The sequence below is a fragment of the Triturus cristatus genome, chromosome 5_2 (genome assembly GCF_964204655.1).
Source record: "Triturus cristatus chromosome 5_2, aTriCri1.1, whole genome shotgun sequence".
NCBI classification, from domain to species: domain Eukaryota; kingdom Metazoa; phylum Chordata; class Amphibia; order Caudata; family Salamandridae; genus Triturus; species Triturus cristatus.
This window is the reverse complement of record NC_140588.1, coordinates 334762007-334784087: the sequence shown is the minus strand read 5'-3', so window position 1 is coordinate 334784087 and position 22081 is coordinate 334762007. Positions and strand designations below refer to the sequence as shown.

Sequence of the window (22081 nt, the reverse complement as noted above, 5' to 3'; positions counted from 1 at the left end):
AACATCAGGGTTTACAAATATTATTAATTACGAATGTAATTTTAATGTTTTATTGAATTATTTGTTGTTCTCAGTAGGGAACTAAATCAAATAAAATAAATTTGTGTTGTGTTTGTGAGAACAGATGACAGGGTCACTGCAGAACTGAGAGATTGGAGGGAAATGAATGAAAAATTAATAAATGATCACATTGACTTCACTCTGTCCCTGTGGTGCACTTCTTTACAGGCAGAAAAGAATGGAATGTTACACTTGTATTGTTGAGCAAACCTGACCCCACACACCAAAGCTATTGCTGAGTGGCATTCTTCCTAGTAACCTCATGTACTGTCTGCGGACAGGTAACCTCAAGCGCGTTGTCTACCTACATATTTCTATCGGTATTGTTGGTGTTGATATAAAACCAATAAAACCTGCTGTGAAAATATAAAATATCCTTGCATTTAATCCAAATGTATGTTTACTGGATCTGATTGTATAGCAATCAAATGAACAGTCTGCTTTCTTTGTACAGTGATCGAATGACCATCAGTTGTATATTGTTATTTTTAGGTCATAAAAAACATGGAAAATATGAATGTGATTATAAGGAAAAATCTAAGGAATGGTGCAATCTTTCCTGAAGACGATCAAGAGCTCGTGCAGGTTTTAAATGACACGTGCTGGTCTTTGAGGATCAGGAACACCACGCCCACGGACAGTGGGGTCTACTGCTGCTACCTGAGGGCGCCGCTGGGGGAAGTAAACCAAAAAACGACCATCGAATTGAAAGTAACTGGTAATGTTCATTTTAATGCTAGACTGTGCATTTCTTTTTAAGTGTTGTTTGGATTTACAAACTGCATGAACCATCCGGTTGTGTTTTTAATGACAGCTAAAACGTATTTTGAAATAAGAATGATTGGTGTCTTTTTATTTAGCCATGGAGGTGGAACTGATCAATACTTAGGACCTCACTTAGAGTTTTATGGCGCAAACACACTGTTGCAAGTCTGTTTAGAGTAGGGGGAAGAAGCAATTTCACACCACTGGAGCATCTGCTGGCTCTACTGATGTAATATTCTGATCTGGTGGCCTGCGTGCCAAGGGACTGCCCAGTCATAAGGATGGTTATCCCGCCCTATTGTGGGAGTGTTGACCATCACTGATTTTCCAGGTGGCCGTGTCAGCTCTGTCTCACATGGTGGACATTGGAGGGGAAAATTGGCTCCATCATTCAGGGAAAAAACTAACTGCTCATCAGGCCTCATGTCCTAACCTCCGCCTAGGCTTCCTCTTCCCTGGCGGACCACAGACGGTCCACCAGTCTAAATGAGGTCCTTGGTCCTAGAATATTGCTTGGATTCTATTGATTGTGACGCTCCTACTGAGGAATATGTACTTTTATAGAAAGGAAAAATCAGCACTCTAAAAGTAATGCTCCAAAATGTTCATTGTCTTTGTGTAAAAAAAAAAAAAATGCCCGCCTATATGCAATTATGGTCAGTGATTTCAGTGTCATCAGTATAGCAACTCATTCAATACATAAGAATACAGAATTCGTTAACCTCATCAAAAATATGTTTTGAAATTTGTAAAGCATGTTGCATTGAAAAGTGATCCAAGTTTTAACAATGTTACTGGGGATTTTTTAAATTTTTTTTAATTTGGGGAACTGAGTTAATCCCAAAAAATATATTCTAAATGCCTATTTTCTTTACCAGTTGTACTTTACTAATTACATCAACATTGTGTGAATTATACTGAACGTGACTTTGGGCCTGGAAGAAAAGGAACCATGAAGAAGTGATGCCAAGCTGTGTAATCAGGTGTTTTCAATTCCATTCCTGTACTTGTTTAGGACTGTAATATACAAAGTACTTCAAATGGTACAGACAGAAGAATGGGGGCAGAAAATGTAAACCACTGAAACAGCATGAAGAAATTGTTAAATTATTGTAAATTGTAAAGAGCTTCAGGCGTAAATGGTACATCTGCCCAAGATATTGCCTGCTGAAGATACTGACTTGAACAAAGTTACAATGGGACAGCAAGAACACAAATTAAGCTCTGTGATGGCCAGGTGAAGGAAAGGGCAATTCTACAGCTACACATAGAACTGCGTAAACGGAGACACCATGCAAACAGAATGTTAGGTAGACCAGAAATAAAGTTCAGGATGAAGGTCGTCTGTCAGCTTTTAAATCCCACACATCCCACCAATCATGCAATAATGAGCAGAGGTTATTGCTAAAACAAATATATTAATAGAGATGGCAAACATTGTTGAAAGTTTACCTTTCTTTCATTCTGACACGGAACCGGATAAAAGCTGGGGGGGCGCATTGCCTCTCATTCTTAGTGGCCCGGTAGGGTGCGCTATTTAACACATAGTTCAGTCCTGCAGAGTGGGGCTTAACTTGTGGCTTTTGGTGTTTACTTTACTAAAATCCAAATGTCTTGTTATTTTCTCAGAGTTTCTCTCAGGCTCAATTTTGCCAGGCTTGATCTGCCAAAATGTAGCTCCTAAGGTCGATAAACTCTGACAAACATAACTGCAGCCCCCGCACAAGCATGTGTTAGCGCAGGAGCCGCAATTGACTGAGCCACGGGTAATGAAGAGTTTGGCCCTTAGTCACAAAGATTTTTAGGTCGAGCCAGGAGCAGCACATGCGCTGCTTGCTCGACTTTTAATAAGGGGGTTTTCAAAGTGCTACCAGAGGTTTTTGCTGGCCTCAAGCTTGCGTGCATGTGCGTGTGAACGTGCACAGCCGCCATCTGTCTTTTCTCCATCACAGGTAATTAAGTAACGCACCCTCTTTCTCACTGTTTGCCAGCAGGCACAGATGTGCCAAACTCTGCTACTGTAGGAGACGCCCGACTGCTGCATGCCAATAGAGGTGAGACTCGCTGGCGCCTCCCCTCCTACACACCTGGCCGCTATCAGAGGTGTCAACTCCTCAACCGGAGGCAAGCGGAGAGCATGACAATACAGCGCGCTGGCGGGGAGGGGCAGCGCATGCAAGGGCCACGCTTCCACGGTAAGACCCCACATCACAGGAAGTTCGGGGTGCTTCACCTGCATCCAGGGGCTGCAGGCACGGGTATGACAGTGAGCGCATGCCTGTCAAATGCACGAAACCCTCCACACCCCTGTTCAGCAGCATCAAACATTTACCTAACCGTGCCCTCGAAGCACACTTTTTTTTTTTAGCAGAAAGCACCTGCTCCTTTGAAGTCCTGGGTGACTCTCCGTGCAATTTTCTCCGTGACTCTTTGAAATTGCAACCGCTTCCGTTTACATTCACATAGTTTGGCATCACTTCGACTATTTGTGCTTACGTCACCGAATGATATGCGTAACTGCAGGCGCCCATTCATTCGCCTTTAAAACTTTTTTTTTTTGCATTTATGTTCTCTGTAATGTCTTCAGTTCCAATTTTCTAGGAATAAGTAGTAGAAACCCTTGCTTAAGCCAGATATACAATTGCAGCGCTCAATTTATTTTTTGTGTGCGTACGCTCGGGTTGGTTTGTTCTATTTATTACTTTATGATTTTTTTCACAGGCAGGAGAAAAATAATAATCACAAAATAAGTAACATTTTAAAAAAGGTCCTTGTTATTGAATGTATTAAAGTAAATGTTTTAGCGAATATAGGTTTAATTATAATTTTATATGTTTTATAGTTGATGGTTAAGAGGGGGCATATCGATGTTTTTGTGGGTATTAAACTGCCTAATAAACTATAATGTTGAAATTAGAATACGCAGAGGGGAACTAAATGTCATCATTACACGTGTCAATCATTTCCTGCCGTGGTATTACAGTCTGTTTAAGAGATGCGTGAAACCATGTTTTCTGTACAGAATTAACAGCAATGTTTTATTTCTGTTTACAAACGCTTACAGACTGTCATCCTTTGTTCAAAGCGAAATCATTTTGTCAGCTGCCTGGGGCTTCTTATCTCTGTGTCCTGGCAGGCGAGGGCAGGTTTTCCAGCAGAAATATAAGGCTTGTTTGAGAGCAGTGACAGCAGATCCGGTGTGATTGAATGCTGCAAACACAGCGAGCGAGGACACATTTTTGCTGTATCACTGGACTGTGCTTTCCAGGCCTTTCTGTACTCACCTCAGCAGGTTAATGCGCATGCTGCAGCGACTCAACGCTAGCCTTTAGGTCGTGGGTTATATTAAATGCATGCATCCGTTATTAGCACTATGTTAAAAGGACAGTTATTGTTATATGTTGCCGCCTCCTGGCATTACTTCCAGACTCACATTAATGGCGGCTGTTTACTTCCACCTAGATTTTCATCCCCTGCTTAGAGGTATTTGTATAGTGTATACACACATGCTGGCTATGCGCTCCCCCACACACAGTGGAGAGACCAGTATTACAATCGCAGCTTCCTTTCAAAATCTCTTAAATTTGGTAATCGCCCGACTCCATCTTTGCATGCTTCAGGTCGACTGAAACACACAGGCAGCCTGTAAAATGAAACCATGTGTCCCACAGCAAGCGTGACTACACAGAAAATAAGACAGACCAGTGAAATGCAACCTAGCACTGCGAGTAAATGTTTTGTAATGACATTTGCGCCACATCAAAATAGCAAAAAATACATTTGCGGAGGAGGAGCCTAGCGCGCAACCAAGATGGCCGCGTAGGTGCGAGGCTCCCGCGGACCTCCGCGACCTCCTGAATTAATCCTGGCGATATCCTGTCCTTGTTGAGGGGACTGTGTCGGGGAACCCGAGCTGAGGCGCCACCCGTTTTTTGGGCTCGAATCGGACCCCGAACACCGGTGGGAGCATCGATCGAAGGTTGCGGCCTTCTCCTCGCCGGCCCCCCGGATTGGAGTAGTGGGGCGATCCGGGGACAAAGTGAATAACAGCGGCGAGCGGGGCTGGGCGACTCGCGTACCCCGCACTTTCACTTCCGCTTTTGCGCCCTCCTTGCTTCAAGCGGGGTCGGGCTGCGGAGCGGGGTGCGGTGGTGTGGTCTTGTCCAGGTGCCCGGCTGACCCGCCGGCGGTGGGTTGACCCGCGGCCCGGTGGTCGCCCCCGCCCCCCCCCTGACACCCGTGATTTGGTGTGGCGGCCCGTTTGGAGATCTTGGCACGACGGTGGAAGGGCCAGCATGTCCACCAAACAAGATGGCGACCGGGCGAAGATGAAGACAACCCGCCGTGGCACGGCGCACCAGGCCAATAGTATGGATCGCTACACGCTCCAGAAGGGTTCTCCGGAGACATCGCGGTCATCCCCGGTGGGCCCGACAGAGGCATCTGCCCATCCGGTGGATCTGACCCTCCGGGACGTCATGGGCGCCATCGCAGAGATGAAGGCCTCAGTGGACCAGCGTTTCGATACCTTGGCGCAAAAAATTGACTCGGTCCTGGTGGATGTGGGCCTTGTGAGGGCAGACTTGTCAAAAACAAACGACCGAGTCGACTCCCTGGCCCACACCACAACGAGCCTCACGACGGACGTGGTGGCCCTCCAGAAGGAGGTGCGCCGGCTTGGCCAGGCGAGCGCCCTGATGGACCGGCGACTGGAGGATTCCGAGGGTCGGGCCCGGAGGAATAATGTCCGTATTATTGGTGTGCCGGAGGGCCGAGAGGCGGAGGCGGCAGATCTCTTCGTGGAAGAATTGATCCTGACCCATCTCCAGCCACGGGGGCTGAGTAAGCTTTTTGCGGTGGAGCGTGCCCACCGAGTCCCCGGGGGCCGCCCTAAGACCGGTGCCCCGCCGCGGCCTCTTATTGCCCGGATTTTTAATTTTCGGGACAGAGATGCCATCCTCCAGACCTCCAGGCAACAGGGACCGGTCAGGCTGGACAACATGGATGTACACTTCTACCCAGACTTTACTCCGGCGGTCCAGAAGCAGAGACAGAGCTTTCTTGGTATTAAACGTCGCCTAAGGGACCTAAACCTCAAGTACTCAATGCTCTTTCCGGCTAAGCTGAGGGTGGAGGTGGATGGCCGTACGCACTTCTTCGACCGGCCCGAGGCGGCTGGGGACTGGTTAGACACTTTGCCTGGAGATCGGGGCGGGGGGGGCGCGGCTGGCGAGGAGGGCCCGCCGGATCAGAATTGAGGGGTGACTGTATAGGCCTTGCTCTGGATGTTGTTCCTTTACCATATATTGCTTTCGTATGTTCCCCTCCCATGGAGGTCGGGTGGGGTCTGCTGGGGGCTTCCCTCCTCCTCGGGGGACTAGTTAGTACTTAGCTATGGGGCGACAGGCACACTGCACTTTGGGGGGGCTGTCTGGGCTCATGCAGGGGTGCAGGGAGGGGGGAGTTCTGTTGGGACCGGGGGGTGGGGGGGGTGTGTTGTTTGTTAGCACCGCAAGGCAAACCCGCAACTGTTTTGTTGTTTTTAAGATGCTCGGTGGGGGACGACCGATTGTTTCGACGTATGATGGGGGGTAGGGATTTGACTGTGTTGTCATGGAATGTTAATGGCCTGGGGGATAGGATTAAGCGTGGTGTGGTCCTGCAGTATTTAAAACGTATTTCACCAGATGTTGTCTTCCTGCAGGAGACGCACCTTATAGGTAACACCTTTCATGCAATGAATCGGCGGGGATATCGTTTGGCGGCCCACTCCGGCTTCACTTCGGGCTCGCGGGGGGTGGGTATTATGGTCAAGAACTCGCACCCGTTGGAGATTGACGAGGTGCGCCATGATGAGAGGGGACGCTACACTGTTCTGGTGGGACGAATGGAGGGTAGAGTGTTTATCTTTATATCAGTGTACGTCCCGCCTGGGTTACAAGCCACTACATTTGCGGACCTGGGGCGCCTCCTTCTGGACCTTCCGAGTGGCCTGTTGGTGGTTGGGGGGGACTTTAATGCGGTTGCCTCTGGGTCTATGGATCGCCATCCCCCTAGGGACCTCCCCCGGGCACAGGCGTGGCTGCCCGGCCTTTTAGACACGCTGGGCCTGGTGGATTGCTGGCGCTTAAAGCATCCCGTATTGCAACAGTACACCTTCCACTCGGGGGCCCATGGTAGCCTCTCGCGGCTTGATTACATTCTTGTCCCGGCGGCCCATGCAGGGAGGGTGGGGGAGGTGCGCCATTTGGCACGGGGTATCTCAGACCACTCCCCATTGTTGTTGCATTTCGATGTCTTCCCGAGGGGGGATGGCGGGGTGGCCCCGATCAATGCATGGTATTTGCGCGACCCCACCATTCGTGCCGACTTGATCAAATCCTTACAGCGCTATTTCGATGAGAATGTGGGGTCGGTCCCGTCTGCCATCTCCCTGTGGGAGGCTTTCAAGGTGGTTCTTAGAGGGGAGGCCCTCTCCTTTATTTCCAATGCCCGGCGGCGCGAGCGGGAGGAGGTGACCCGGGTTGAGGCCGAGATTGCAGAACTGGAGGGTGACCTGGGGAGCGGGGTAACAGACGCCAAGTTGCATGTTTTGCATTTAAAGCAAGCGGCCTATCGGGCCCTCGTCACGGAGGCGGCCAGGGGCCTCAGTAGAGAGCAGCAGGGGCGATTGTATGACGTGGGTGACAAGGCTGGCAAATTGATTGCGTGGTTGGACAAGAGGGAGAGAGCGAGCCGCGTGGTGCCTTTGATTGAGAGCGTGGATGGTGTGTGTGTCACTGAGCCGGAAGCCATTGTCTCCTGCTTCGCGGATTATTTCCGCGAAGTCTACTCCCCGGTTTCTCCCTGCTCGGAGGAAGATTCCCATGCCTTGCTTCGGGACATCGCGCTGCCCTCCCTTACGGTGGAGGACAGGGATTCGCTGGACGCCCCTCCCACCTCGGACGAAATTGCCTCGGCTATTCGCTCGGTTGCATCCGGCAAGGCCATGGGCCCCAATGGTATTCCCATTGAGCTATACAAGCTACGCCCGGATGTGTTGGCGCCCCACCTGCGCGCGATGTTCCTTGCGGCCCACTCGCAGGGCTCCCTCCCGCCGGACCAGCGTCTGGCTACAATTGTGGTGATCCACAAGGAGGGGAAGCCCCGTGAACGGGTCACATCCTATAGGCCGATTTCGCTTTTGAACGCGGAGCCCAAAATCCTCGCCAAGGTGTTGGCCAACCGGTTGGTTGGCGTGGTGGGCGATTTGGTCCACCAAGACCAATCGGGCTTTATACCACACCGCAACACGGCGCTTAATCTGCGGCGCTTACACGGGGTGCTCGCGCGTGTCCCATTTGTGCGGGAGCCGGCCATCTTGGCGTCCGTGGACGCCACCATGGCGTTTGATACGCTTGAATGGCCATATATCTGGGCGATGCTGGCGAAGTTTGGGTTCGGCCCGGGTTTCGTCAGCTGGGTCAAATTGCTATATTCGGGCCCGTTGGCGCAGGTGGTGGTGAATGGGCGAGTATCGGCCCCATTCGCGCTGGGGCGGGGCACGCGACAGGGTTGTCCCCTGTCGCCTCTCCTGTTCGCCCTGGCCCTGGAGCCCCTGGCGGAGTGGCTGCGGTGGCACCCTTCTATCCGTGGTCTCCGCTGGACCCCCGAGCATGAGGACCGCGTGTCCCTCTACGCTGACGATATCCTTTTGTATCTCGCCTCCCCGCGCAAATCACTGATCGTCCTGGTTGATGTTTTGCGTTCCTTCGGTCGCAACTCAGGCCTGGTCATCAACTGGGCGAAATCCTGTGTCTATGTGCTTTCCGGGGAGGCTCCGGTCCTGCCACGGGACTGTCCGATCCAGATTGCCTCCCAGGGTTTCCGTTACCTGGGTATATATATCACTCTTGACCCGGAGGCCCGCTATGAGCGGAACTTGCTGCCCCCCCTCCAGCGTTTGAGGGAGGACGTGGTGCGCTGGCGGCGTCTGCCGCTCTCGCCGCTCGGCCGAGCGGCCTTATTTAAAATGATGTCCCTGCCGCGCTTCCTCTACGCCCTCCAGAATACCATGGACTTGGTCCCGGCACGCTACTTTCGTGAGGTGGAGGGCCTCCAGCGGCGCCTGTTCTGGGACGGGAGGCCGCGTATTGCTCTGGCTAAATTGACGCTCCCGTGGTACGATGGAGGGGTCGCCCTCCCGGACATTAAACGGTATTACTGGGCCTCCCAACTAGCTGCAATTAATCATGGCCTTTACGGGCCCGCCTTGAACCCGGCATTTGAGATGGACAAGATGCTCCTGCCCGGTGGCGATTACAATCGAGCGCTCTACTCTGGCGCGCCCGACTCCCGTCTGACGGGACCGACGCGTGTCATGGTGCGTGTCTGGCACGCGGCTAATGCAGCTATGGGGTGGAAGGACCGTTTGACCCGGGCGTCTCCGCTGTATGCATCTGAGAGGTTGGGCTCCCTGTGGACGTCGAAGGGCTTCGAGAAGTGGGACACGATCGGAATCAGCACGGTGGGAGATCTCTGGACGAGGGGGGGATTCAAAACTTTTGAGACGCTGTAGGCGGAGTTTCAGCTGCAGGGCAGTGAGTACTTTCGGTACCTACAGGTCCGCCATGCGCTGGGCTCCGTCTTCCCGGATGTTGCATCCATTCCGGAGTCTTCCCCCCTGGAGGACAGAGTGCTAGATGGCCATGTCCCGGACAGCACGATCTCCCTCATATACAAAAAATTGATTAACGATAGATCGTGCCTGCTGACTAGTCTCCGCGAGGCTTGGGTTGCCGACGGGCTGGAGCTGGACGACGAGGATTGGATTTCCGCGGTGGCCTCTCCGAAAGAGGTGGCCATCCCGGCTCGCCTTCGTTTCGTCCAGCTCAAGATCCTTCACCGGGTCTACGTGACGGGGCCAAGGCTTCTACGTATGGGTTTTGCCGGTGACGGAATGTGTAAGCGTGGCTGTGGTGCGTTGGCGACTTTCATGCATATACTGTGGGAGTGCCCGAAGGTGGAGCGATTCTGGCGTGGTGTGCATGAGGTTCTACGAGTGGTTACGCGTGTCGCGCTGCTGCCTGAAGCGAGGAGATGCTTGCTGAATGTCTGGGAACCAAATGACTATTCGGCCCCGCAGACGCGGTGGGTGACTCTGGGATACATGATAGCTAAGCGTGATATTGCTCAATTGTGGGGATCCCAGAGGCCCCCTGCGGTGTCGGCCTGGAAAGAGCATATGGATTGGTGTATGTTTCGTGAAAAGGTGGTGTATGTGGCGAGGGGTAAGCCTGGGGCGTGGATGAAACTCTGGGGCCCCTGGAACGCCTACCGCGGGGGTATTTGTGAGCCGCCACTGCTACCGGCTGCCTCGCCTGCTCCGTCTCCCTAGATGGCCCCCCTCCCTCGGCCGCGGGCGCGCGGTCCCCCAGTCCCTGATCTACTCCCGTCCCCCTCTTCAGAGTTTTGCTGCTGGTTTGGATCCCCCACTTATGGAGCACGTGTTGTCACTTTGGATCGCGGGTTGCCTTGCGGTTGTGGTTTTTTGATGTTGTGTTGTTTTAAGAAAATGGAACCGTACTGTGGGCATGGAGCTGTGAGGCCTGCACCATTGATTACTCCTGTTTTCCTACTGTGCACCGCTGAGAGACTTTTTGCTGTATGTATGTAATATGCTTTTGATGCTCTAGCGGCCGGCCGTGTGGTTGTAGGCCCATACCTGTAACTTTTATAAACTGCAATAAACGGTTTCAAAAAAAAAAAAAAAAAAAAATACATTTGCACCAACTGACCACGACAAAAACAGCATTTTGAACTGGCTAGACGGTGATCATTTTACTGCAAATTTTGGCATCAAAGGCGATGGCACCCATGAAGGAAATCAAATGGCCGCTGGTTTTGGATAAGAACGATACACTTAGGGCCTGATTATGAGTTTGGCGGTGCAGCAGCGGGTCGGCCCTACCACAGCACCGCCAAACCCATGTTCGGGCCGCTTGCCAGATTCCGACTATTTCTCGTGTCTGGCGGGCTTATTTTTTTAACGATCCCACGGCGGTGCTCTGAAAATGAGCACCGCTATGGGTACGTCAAAAACAGTTCCTGTACCGCATGGACTGTAAAGTCCATGCTCTGCAGGAACTGTAGTGCATGCACATAGGGGGGCATATGTTGTGCTCCCCTGCATGCACCCCAGGGTGCAGAGGCACTTTTGTTTCCTCTCTGCCACAGTTTTAGTGGAGGAGGAACTGCCATGAAAACCATCCGGAGATGAAACTCGTAATATGCTTGGCAGAACCTCGGCAGCCCCACCAAGCATATTGCGGACTGCTGCAATACTGCCAGGGAATGGCAGGTGCAGCGGGGCAAAGGCGGTCTGACCGCCCGAATTGTAATAGGGCGGTCGGAAGACCACCACTGTCACGCCCCCATGAGTTGGCGGTCCTCGGACCGCCAGACTCAGCAGTAAAATGTGTCAAAAGCAGCACATTGATTCACTGACACGTCAATGGGGTTCAAATCAGCCATGTTATGAACACAGCAGTGCAGGCTTAATTTGTGGCCAACACCTGTTCCTGAGCGTGACATCGAAGCCAGTCAGCTCCAAAAATAGGCTGCTAATTGGTTGATAAACATGGCCATGCATTTGTACCATCACGACCATGCTGATCTGAAGACAGACATGCCTGTCCTTTCCTTTATCCACTGTCTGACCTGTGAGCTGTCGGTGTACAATGAGCGCAGGTTTCACCACATGCCCTCACCTCTGGGGACGTGCTAGCTCTGTAGTAATTTTTAACACACTCTAAATATCAAACAAGTAAGATAAAAGGATAATGTTAGCATTCTGCTGCAAAAAACGCTACTCATTTGAACCGTTTAACACACTGAAGACTTCTATGTTATGCAGGTATCGGTGCTGCCCAGATGCTGTGAACACATATTGGCTGAATGGCTGATGGAGTGGGGTCCAGAAGGCGGCACAATGACCTTGTGCCAATGGCGTGAAATGTGGAACCCTTAGGGGCCGATTCCGATCCGGGTCGGAAGGGCACAGAACGCGATCCGGCCGAAAAAACTACGAGCCATACGCGTGTTTTCCGCCCGACTCGTTCAGCTGTATGAGCGAGCAAGTACGATACGAGCTACATGAAATTCACCGACCGAGTCGTTTCCGGGTCCGAACCGCTCCGTACGTCTCTGTCGTAAGCTAACCGTGACGTGCAATGGATGCGATTCCCGACCGAGCCAGTACAATGCACGCGTCGGAGAGCCTGTGCGAGCCGGAGTGTCTGGCTCGCAAATCGTCTGGGTGGTTGCCTTTGGGGGTCCGCGTCGGACACCCTGTCACCCGCAGCCCTACGACTCGGACACAGGGGGAGACCCAAGGGTCCCCCCAACACAGGCATGTACGGTGCGGATGGCACGACGCGTACCCACTGTAGGGGGCGCCCTTGCGTGAGACGTACCCATTCAGTCAATGGGAGCCCATGTACGCGTCGTATGACCGGCTCCCATTGACTTCTATGGGAGACCGACCAAACCGAGTCCGGCAGCATACGGCCGCATCGTACTCGCTCGGTCGGACTGCAGGACTCCGGCTTGGTCGGAGTGCTTTCCGACCCGAAACGGAATCGGCACCTAAGTATACAGGGCTCATGTGCTATAATCTGTTCCTTAAATTGAAAACATTCTGGAACCCCACTGTCCTCTTTTTCCCACAACACATATCATGGACCTAAGCAGAGACAGTCCAAATCTGAGGTGAAGTGTGTGAAATTCTTCAGAAATGTTTTCTTATTTTTGTGGGAAAAGAAGGAAGAATCTGCACGAATCACTATGAAAAATAATATTATTGTTTTGTAGATCAGTGTCAAAAATAATGATTAAAGTAGGCCAATCTGTACTCACCATATTTATTTGTAACCTTTATCAGTTTTTAGAAGACAAGCTAACTGAAGTATATAGAGTTTCTGTCTCTGCATACACCCTTCCATGGCTACCCATTGCTTATCCAAGCATGCAACCCTGCTGAGCGCCTATTAAAATTAATGAATGTCTCAGTAAGTGCTGCAGTTTTGCTGGTCAATGTTAATAGCTGCCCCTCCCCCTGCTCTGTCTCTATTGCCCCAGCACTTCCTCCTTCCTCTCTACATGCACTCCCTCTGTTTCTTAATACACACAGAGATAGAAAGCTTCAAAATATGCAGACATGTATCAAATTGTATTTAGAATGCGTGAGGAACTACAAAAATAGCTTTTTCATAGAAAAATGCCTGCCACGGGTAAGGCATAGACACAAGACCACAAGCCAAAGCACAGATAGATGTCCAAAAAGATGTAAGTCTAGGTAACAAAGTGAAAACAAGCATTGGCATAGCCAATAGGTCTCGCTTTTGGGACTTTATATAAGTGTTTAGCCATGCAACAGTTGATGTTGTTGCACCAAGGATATTGTGCTGCATAACTAAATACTTATAAGGTCCCAAAAGCAAGACCTATTGGCTATGCCAATGCTTGTTCTGTGTGTGGGTATGACAAGGGCCTCACTTAGAGTTTAGTTGCTCAGGTGGAATGGCATAAACTATTTGCCCTTCAGCTCTGCTAAACAAGCTAATCTGCGCTGTTTACAGTCGTGAAACCGCTGGGTTACTGTTAGCAGAGCCTCCCCTGTCTCTGTCGACATTAACCCCTGACCCAGGAGTCTGTCTGCCACAGGACTGCTGGTTCATAGTGACTGTCTCCCTCCCACCCCCTTCCAGGGCATGACTACCGTCACTCATTGTTTTCACCAGGAAAATGTTAAATTGCCACCATGTAGAGGGTAAACGCTCCCTAAATATAAGGGCTGTTAAATTTTGTGCAGACAAAACTAACTTCAGCTTTGGGAGTTTGTTTTCTGTGAACAAAATAGTTTTCTAAGCATCACTTTAAACATGGCACCCACTCGTAAATCTTCAGTGCTGTGAAGAAAGCTACAATGGTAGTGGCTTTCTTCTCAGCATAGAGATCCCTGCCAGATACGTAGGGATCTCTAAATATGGTGGGCGGTCTTCCTGCATGGTGGCGGCAGTGCCAGGATCTAAATATGGGCCATAGGCATCCATTGTGAGATGCTGGAACTGTATCCCTATGTGGTCCAGTCTTTCCGCACCCAAAATATCTGTGACCATAAGCACTTGACCAGTTTTACAAGGTGCGGATCTGTGGCAGGGGCTATAGGGCAGAGATACACAGCACATCCCCTGCTCACCCACTTAGGCATAATGAGGGGAGCAGACAGTATTCCCCCAGATAGCCTACAGCCTCCCCACCCCCAAATGCTCTCCTGCTATGTATTACAGAATCCCCGATCCCACCTGCCACCTCCACCAATATTTGCCGCCGGTACCTTGCATCTGGTGAATATTTGCATTAAAGACCTTAGAAACAATGAAAACCTGCATAAATGACCCATTAATCCCAGATCCAATAGGTTATCTGTGGACTTTAACTTGTGATGCCTGTAATTTCATGGGGAGATAATAAGGAACTTGTAATTGAGGTTTATTCTTGACTTATGGCTCACACCTACATTTCCTGGAGAAACCCACAACTCTGGGACTAAAGGTTCATGGAAGGGCCTAGGGTGTTTGATTACACAGATACCATTTGATCAGATGTTTCTATCTAATCCGTGGTTACTGGTGTTCAGTAACATATTGACACCACAATTAAAGGTTTCTAAAGAATCACCTTATGATTCAAGACCAGTGAAGAACTAGAATTTATACCCCTATTGGGAATGATAGTCACCTTTCTGAGATGATAATATGCATGCACAAACTTTTAGTTTCAATAACTAATCTGTTAAAAAAACACTAATGGGTAATGATCGTCTAATAAATCTTCTAATGGTGACCTTAAAATAACTTGAGTAGAAATATGATGGAGTCCAGAAAGGAAAGCAAAATGAAAGTACTTTTGGTATAGTATATGTTACTTCCAAATGAAAGCGAGCATCTAGGCTTTTCAAAAAGAGCAATAGAAGTAGCAGGACCAAGAAATGTAAATAGAGCCTCTGACTCTGAAGCAAAAAAGCTCAGGCCCAGGAAAAGATTTTAACTCGTAATTTAGTTTTATTGAGGAAAGGTGGTGTTATGCTCATTGAATGGTGACTTTAGAACTGATTAATTCAAGTTGCTTGTCAAGGAAGACTTCTTGCAAGTACAGAAATGCAGAGCACTAAAAACCTGGGATCATAAGGTAGTAAGTGTTCAATTTTTCACTGGATAAAGATATACTTGGTACGAAACAATATAGAATAAAACAAGAGAATCAAGAAGGACAAGGCAATAGGAATCTGTACAAGGTATTAAAGAAGAGAATGTATCCGCTGTAAAGTGGCGAGCGCAAGGTAAGTGCTTTTATGTATTTATTTATTTTACATTCCCTATCCTGTCATATGTCACTTTCACCCCCCAACCTATGGCCCACCCCGCCTCACCACCCCAACGGGCTTACATGCACAGGCCGCCACTGATCTCCTGACCACTGCACAGTGAAGTTAATAAAACTGGCTGCTTATATGGTCATGCCTACTTTAATGGATCTTTGCAACATTTCACTGAATAGGGCAGTAAATACAGGAAAATGCAAAAGGACTTTCATGGTGCTATTTAAAACGGACTAATGCAGATCCTAATACATTTAGTTATTATCAGCCTCTCTCACATCTTCCTTATTCATCGAAAATTCTACTTTGGGTTGTTCACATTTCCCGAGGATAAAAAATCTTGGCATTTGCTAATGCATGGTTTTGACTTCTTCATAGGATCGATTCAGTTTTAGTCTCAGTCCTAGATCATTTATGGATGATGTTGAACAAAGGTGGCATTGGGACATTGGTCCTTCTTGACACTGTTTTTCACTTCATACTTTTGGAAAGATTATTCTTGTTGAGGCTTCATTGTACTGACCCCTTTCTTTGATGTTCGCGTTCAGGCCTTAGTAACTTATCTCCCTCAAAATGTATCCAGGCTAAATTTGTGTCTTTTTGTTCCTGCTTGTTGTAGGTTCTAAAAGTACCCAGGGCAACCTCCAAAGGGTACCAATTAAATAGGCATAACGTAGAAGTTTTTTTTTGAAGGAGTGGAAATGGGGAAAACTGCTGTGCAAGAAAGTGTATGTTTTTCCACAAATGACATGGACAAAAAGTCTGATGTGCAAAGATCACCCTCTTCGCGGCTTCCAGGAACAGGCAGAGTTGTTAAAAAAACTTTTTTTCACCATAAGTTTGCCAATTTTATAAGTGATAGTTGATTTTTCCTATGTTTATGGTTTCTACCTACTCACAGTTTGTAGTAGCAACAGGTGTGAAACCCACAAAGCTATACATATCTAAAAAGGAAACGCATTTCTGAATTCAGCAAGGGATCATTAGTGTAGGTCGCTCATGGTTTTACCAAAAAACACTGATGGTAGAAATTAAATAACTAATCAAAATAAGTAGGAAAAATACAAAAAAGTGAAGTTTTCATCGGTCATTTGTTTGCCTCAATAGCTCATGTGCAAAGGTAATATACTGTTATGTCTGTTAGACTCTTCTGCTCTTCTGATCAGAGGGATATATATTGTTTGCTGGTTATCCAAAACACGAAATATCCAGAGCCAACAACAGAGCTGCAGCTTATAATTATTTTTTATTGTATACCAACAATGCATCAATTCATATGGGAAAATCTAATAAATGAAAGATGGGTATGATGGATACCTATGCATTTTTTAAATGTGCCCAAGATAATAAGTTTAGGAATAGTGGTTGTTTGTACAACTCTAAATTTGGGGTTACCCATATCATCACGTGATTCAGACAGCATTTTGCAAAACGTGTTCTTTGTTTCATGTGACAGCGAAGCAAACTTTATTGGTTTTTGTAAAACAAAAGACTAATGGCCCTGACATCCCTGGGAGTTTTTCCCTGTATGTGAGGGTTATTTTTATTGTTATCTGTTTAGAACTACCAGGGTTCTCTTGGAGATTCCGAATTGAAAAAAAAGTAAATCAGACCGTCTGTTCTTAATAAGGCAGATGGTCTGATGCACTTACACCGACAGCCCCAACTCTTTTGGGCCATCGGTGTAAGCTTGACACAGCCGTGGGACACATGACGGTCCACTCAATTCTAACCGTAGCAGGCAATCCGTCAATGTGGTGGACTGGGTACTATAACACAAATGTGGTAGATTGTCCTGTCTGCCAAACTGTAAATCAGGCGCCCTATTCTTAAATATTGTGGGGGAAGACTTTGCTAGAAGCCTTGTGTACTTACCGCAAAACAAACAAGATGATGGACGGAATTTTGCACATTGGCAAAACATTCACCCCCAGTCACAGATCTGGGTTTAATCCATCGTTATTTTGCTCACCACGCCACCCCAGTTCAGACATGGCCATATGCAAATCAGTCTTGACCCTGTGCCTCATGGGAACAGTCCAGCCCGAACTGCCAAGCCATGTCTTCCCTGGACCGGAATCAAGCATCCTAGGACCGGTTTCGGGGTTTCACCCCTCTTCAGCCAGGATAGCTTGACTCCAGTGGCGTAGTGAGCACGGGACCCACGTCTGGGCATACCCTTCCCACATAGGGCAAACAGCAAAACACACAAGATGATGGACGAAATGTTGCACATTGGCAAAACATTTACCCCCGTCAAAGATCTGGGTTTAATCCATCGTTATTTTGCTCACCACGCCACCCCAGTTCTGATATGGCCATATGCAAATCAGTCTTGACCCTGTGCCTCATGGGAACAGTCTAGCCCGAACTGCCAAGTCATGTCTTCCCTGGACCGGAATCAAGCATCCTTGGACCGGTTTCGGGGTTTCACCCCTCTTCAGCCAGGATAGCTTGACTCCAGTAGCGTAGTAAGCACGGAACCTACGTCTGGGCATACCCTTCCCACATAGGGCGAACAGCAAAACACTCAAGATGATGGACGGAATGTTGCACATTGGCAAAACATTCACCCCCAGTCACAGATGTGGGTTTAATACATCGTTATTTTGCTCACCACGCCACCCCAGTTCAGACATGGCCATATGCAAATCAGTCTTGACCCTGTGCGTCATGGGAACAGTCCAGCCTGAACTGCCAAGCCATGTCTTCCTTGGACCGGAATCAAGCATCCTAGGACCGGTTTCGAGGTTTCACCCCTCTTCAGCCAGCCATTGGGCACAGGGTCAAGACTGTAAGCTATCCTGGCTGAAGAGGGGTGAAACCCCGAAACCAGTCCTAGGATGCTTGTTTCCAGTCCAGAGAGGACCTGGCCTGGCAGTTCGGGCTGGACAGTTCCCATTGGGCACAGGGTCAAGACTGATTTGCATATGGCTGGGTCCAAACTGGAATGGCATGGTGAGCAAAAAAACGATGGATTTAGGCCCAGATCTCTGTACTGGGGTGAATGTATGACATTGTTCTGCATTCTGTCCATCAATAGTTCTTTTTAGGTCTCCACCTTGCTATCGCGTAAGCGATCGCAAAGCGAGACTATAGAAAGCGGGTTTGAAAAGTGCTCCCAAAAAGCGGATTGCATGGCTAGCACGCGCACAATCACGCGCATCGTGCCACCATGCAATCCGCCTTTTGGGAGCAGTTCAAAGGGTCCGCTCCCCCGCCCCCAAGCGCGCGGGAGCACTTCAAAGGGTCCGCTCCCCCACCCCCAAGCGCGCGCGCGCCACGCTCCGCCGGGCTTGTTACTTTTGAATTTATACACCGTGTTGTCGACTGCAGTAAGACATTCACTCTCTTCCGCTTCCTCTTAAATCCTCTTCATTATCTGGAGCCGCTCCCAAACTCTTCCTCACTCTGCCAATTCTGATCACGCCATCAGTATTACTACGTACTATTTTTACCACAAGTTGCTCAGCAGCTTCCGGTCACAGACGTCACTCGCAGCGGCAGCTGGCTGTCACTCGGAAGGGCTACCAGCACCCTCAGCTGCCTGTCAGCATTTACCTGAGAGCTCTGTGCAGCTTCCTCTGTTCTGTTAGCCAATTAAACAACTGTTTGCACTTGTATGGAACCCGCTTCAAAGCCACGACCTCTTGCCTGCTTTACTCTCTATAGGCGCTTGGGCACTGCGCCCTCTAACAGCTGTGTTTTAAATAGCGCCGTGTCAACAGTGTGAGGAGACGGGCTTCCACCCCTGCGGAGAGAGATGCAGGCCCAAGGTCCAGCACACAAAACACTTAACACACGGGGCGCTTTCATCTGGCTGAACACTACAGGGCAGAAGTGATGAAACATTAGAAGATCGGAGATGGGTCCTCCAGTGCTAAAGGGAGCACACAACAGATGATAAAAGGACGACCCCTACTACAAACAGCGACGCCTTCTCCTCCATCTCTACCTGTTGTAATAGTAACATTCTGTCATGATGGCATCAATGGGGTGGAGGGATTCTGACAGCTTTAGCATGCTATTTTTTGCTGCAGTTTTATATAGCGCAAACTCAACCCGAAGAGTTTGGAGCGCTTTACATGAACAACAGTTACGTTTCACAAGGATAAATTCATTTTTGAATAGGCGCAGGGAGATTAAGTGATTTGCCCAAAATCACAGGACGTTAAGCCTTCCCCCGATATTGGAACCTTCCCCATGTCCAATGTCGGCAGCTCTGACCATCTGAAAGAAACACGTTAGTTAGATTCCTCACCTTAGAATATCCCCAGGCGTCAGACTGGATCCGGAAGATTTTTCGTCAGCAATACCCCTTGCGCATCGCTAGGCGTCGTCTGCGGCTCCGCGTCTGTTGTCGGCGTCGTGCGCCGGAATGACGTCGTCGGAGTACTTAGACGCCGCCCTCGCGCGCTGACGTCAGTTCTTCTTTTTTCCGCGCCAGTAAGCGCAGATCCGGGAGAGCTACCCCTTTTAGTCTTTTTGACTAAGTTTTTTGATCCTTTTTGATCTTGTCTCGACTCCGGTGCCGGTAGGATGCCTGGTTTTAAAGCCTGTGCTGACTGCAACCGCTTGATGTCGGTTACGGATCATCACCGCCGGTGCCTTTACTGTTTGGGCCTCGACCACGACGCGGAGTCGTGTTCGGACTGCAAGGCCCTGACCTCGAAGGCTAGACGGGAGCGGTCCCGTAAGCTTCTCGAGATTCGCCACTCGGCTCCGCGCCCCTCTCGATCCCGGTCCAGGAGGAGGTCCAAGGATCGGTCGCGGAGCTGCAGCCGACGTCATCATCGATCGTCTGGCTCCAAGTCTTCGGGTAAGTCGAAGCACTCCAAGAAGTCCAAGAGGCGACACCGCTCTTCGGACTCCCCTCGCCGGTCGCGCGACTCGGCCGAGGGTCAGGGTGGTTCCACCCCCGCGGCTCCAGCGGAGCCGCAGGCGCCGCGCAAGTCCCCATACCCGCCGGTCCCTGGGACTGACGCGACGCCGGCAGAAGTCAGTGCCTTCCTCTCGGCCATGAGGAACCTGGCTCCACCGTCGACGCCCGCTGGCGCGCCTTCGGGCCCCGCGGACCCGACTGGGCAACCTTGCATGCTGGCGGCCCCGTCGCCGGCTCCGGCCTCGACGCCGCAAGTGCCCGAGGGACCCGTCCCCGCCGACGCCGGTCGACCTCGTCACGCCTCCTCCGCCGGCGTCGACACCGGTTCCACCTCCGACGCCGGCTCCGCTTGGCGTCGTGCCCCAGTTCAGCCCCGCTCCGGACCCGGCGCCGTTACAGCGTCGATGGACGCCGCGTTCGGCGCCGCTGGAGACACATTATGTCTATCGTCCGGCTCCGATCCTTCCTCCTGTTTACCAGGAATCGGATGACGGGGGCGAATGGGAGGGGTCCGAGGATCCTATGGCCGTTCAGGCTCAGCTGTCACAGGACTGGGCAGATGAACTGGGGGAGGCCAGTGGTCTGGATACCTCTCCAGACACTGGATTCATCTCTCCTCCGACTGTGGCTTCGGAGGAGGGTGCTGCTTTCTCTGTGGTGCTGCGCAAGGCGGCCGCAGCCCTTGGGCTCGAGCTACCTGCCGTGGCTGTGAGAACTAACGTCCTCACTGAGGTGCTTCAGTCTGCAGCAAGCTCCACTGAGCCTCTGCTGCAATTCAATGAGGCCCTCATTGACGTTCTGCAGGGCACCTGGTCCAAGCCCTCCACAGTCCCTCCTGTGGACAGGAACGTCGCCAGGCGCCACCGCCCTGCTCCGGGCGACCCCAGTTTTCTGTCCCAGCACCCTACCCCCGAGAGCCTGGTTATCCAGGCTTCTACCTCCCAATCCTCCTTCCCGACCGCTCCGCCGGACCGGGATTCCAAGAGACTGGAACAGTTTGGCAAAAAGCTGTTCTCCTCCCTTAGTTTGGGCCTGCGGTCCTTGAACACCGCCTGTCTTTTGGACCGTTATTCCCACTCTCTGTGGGATGCGGTGGAGGACGTGCTGCCCCTGTGTCCGGAGGAGGTCCAGACACGACTTACCCAGGCTCTGGCCGATGGGAGGGATGCAGCACGACATGCTATCAGATGTGGGCTTGACACTACGGACTCGCTGGGTAGGGTGATTTCTACCACGGTGGCGCTTAGACGTCACGCCTGGCTGCGGTCCACGTCCTTTTCGGGTGATGTCCAGAGCACTCTCATGGACATGCCCTTTGATGGCACTCGCCTTTTTGGTGAGAAAGTGGACAGTGCGCTGAATCGCTTTAAGGACTCACGGGCTACGGCCAAGTCCTTGGGCCTCTCCGCCCCGCGGTCGCAAACTTCCGCCTTTCGCCCCTTTCGTGGCCAAGGAAGGGGTGCCTCCTCACGTCCGCCTAGCCACCAGCCGCAGAACCAACCTGCGCGCGGTCGCGGACGTGGTTTCCGCCGAGGCGGTTCTGGAGGACGACGCGGTCAGCCCACATCCACCCCGGCAGCATCCTCCTCAAAGCCTTCCTAGTCCGAGCTTTCAGGCCCATTCCACGCCAGTGGGCGGCAGAGTTCGCCATCACCTGCTCCACTGGCGGTCCATCACATCGGACAGGTGGGTGCTGCAACTCGCCTGAAGGGGCTACTCCCTCCCCTTCGAGACGACCCCTCCAGCCATGCCACCGCAGCACCACCGTATCTCGGGGGATCATTTGAATATTCTCCACGAGGAAGTTTCGGCCCTCTTGGCCAAGGGGGCCGTCGAGTGCGTTCCGAGCCCAGAAGTAGGTCGTGGTTGTTATTCCCACTACTTTCTGGTTCCCAAGAAGGGCAAAGGGGGCCTACGCCCTATCTTGGACCTCCGGAACGTCAATGCCTTCCTCC

General features: G+C 50.6%; 1 protein-coding gene across 1 annotated transcript in view; it reads left to right on the top strand.

The window, feature by feature from the left end:
- CD83 (CD83 molecule) overlaps positions 1-22081 on the top strand; it is a 290744-nt gene that overhangs the window by 217292 nt on the left and 51371 nt on the right. The window contains exon 5 of the mRNA XM_085607099.1: positions 553-778. Coding sequence (XP_085463225.1) covers positions 553-778 — 226 coding nt within the window. The remainder of the gene's footprint in view (positions 1-552; positions 779-22081) is intronic.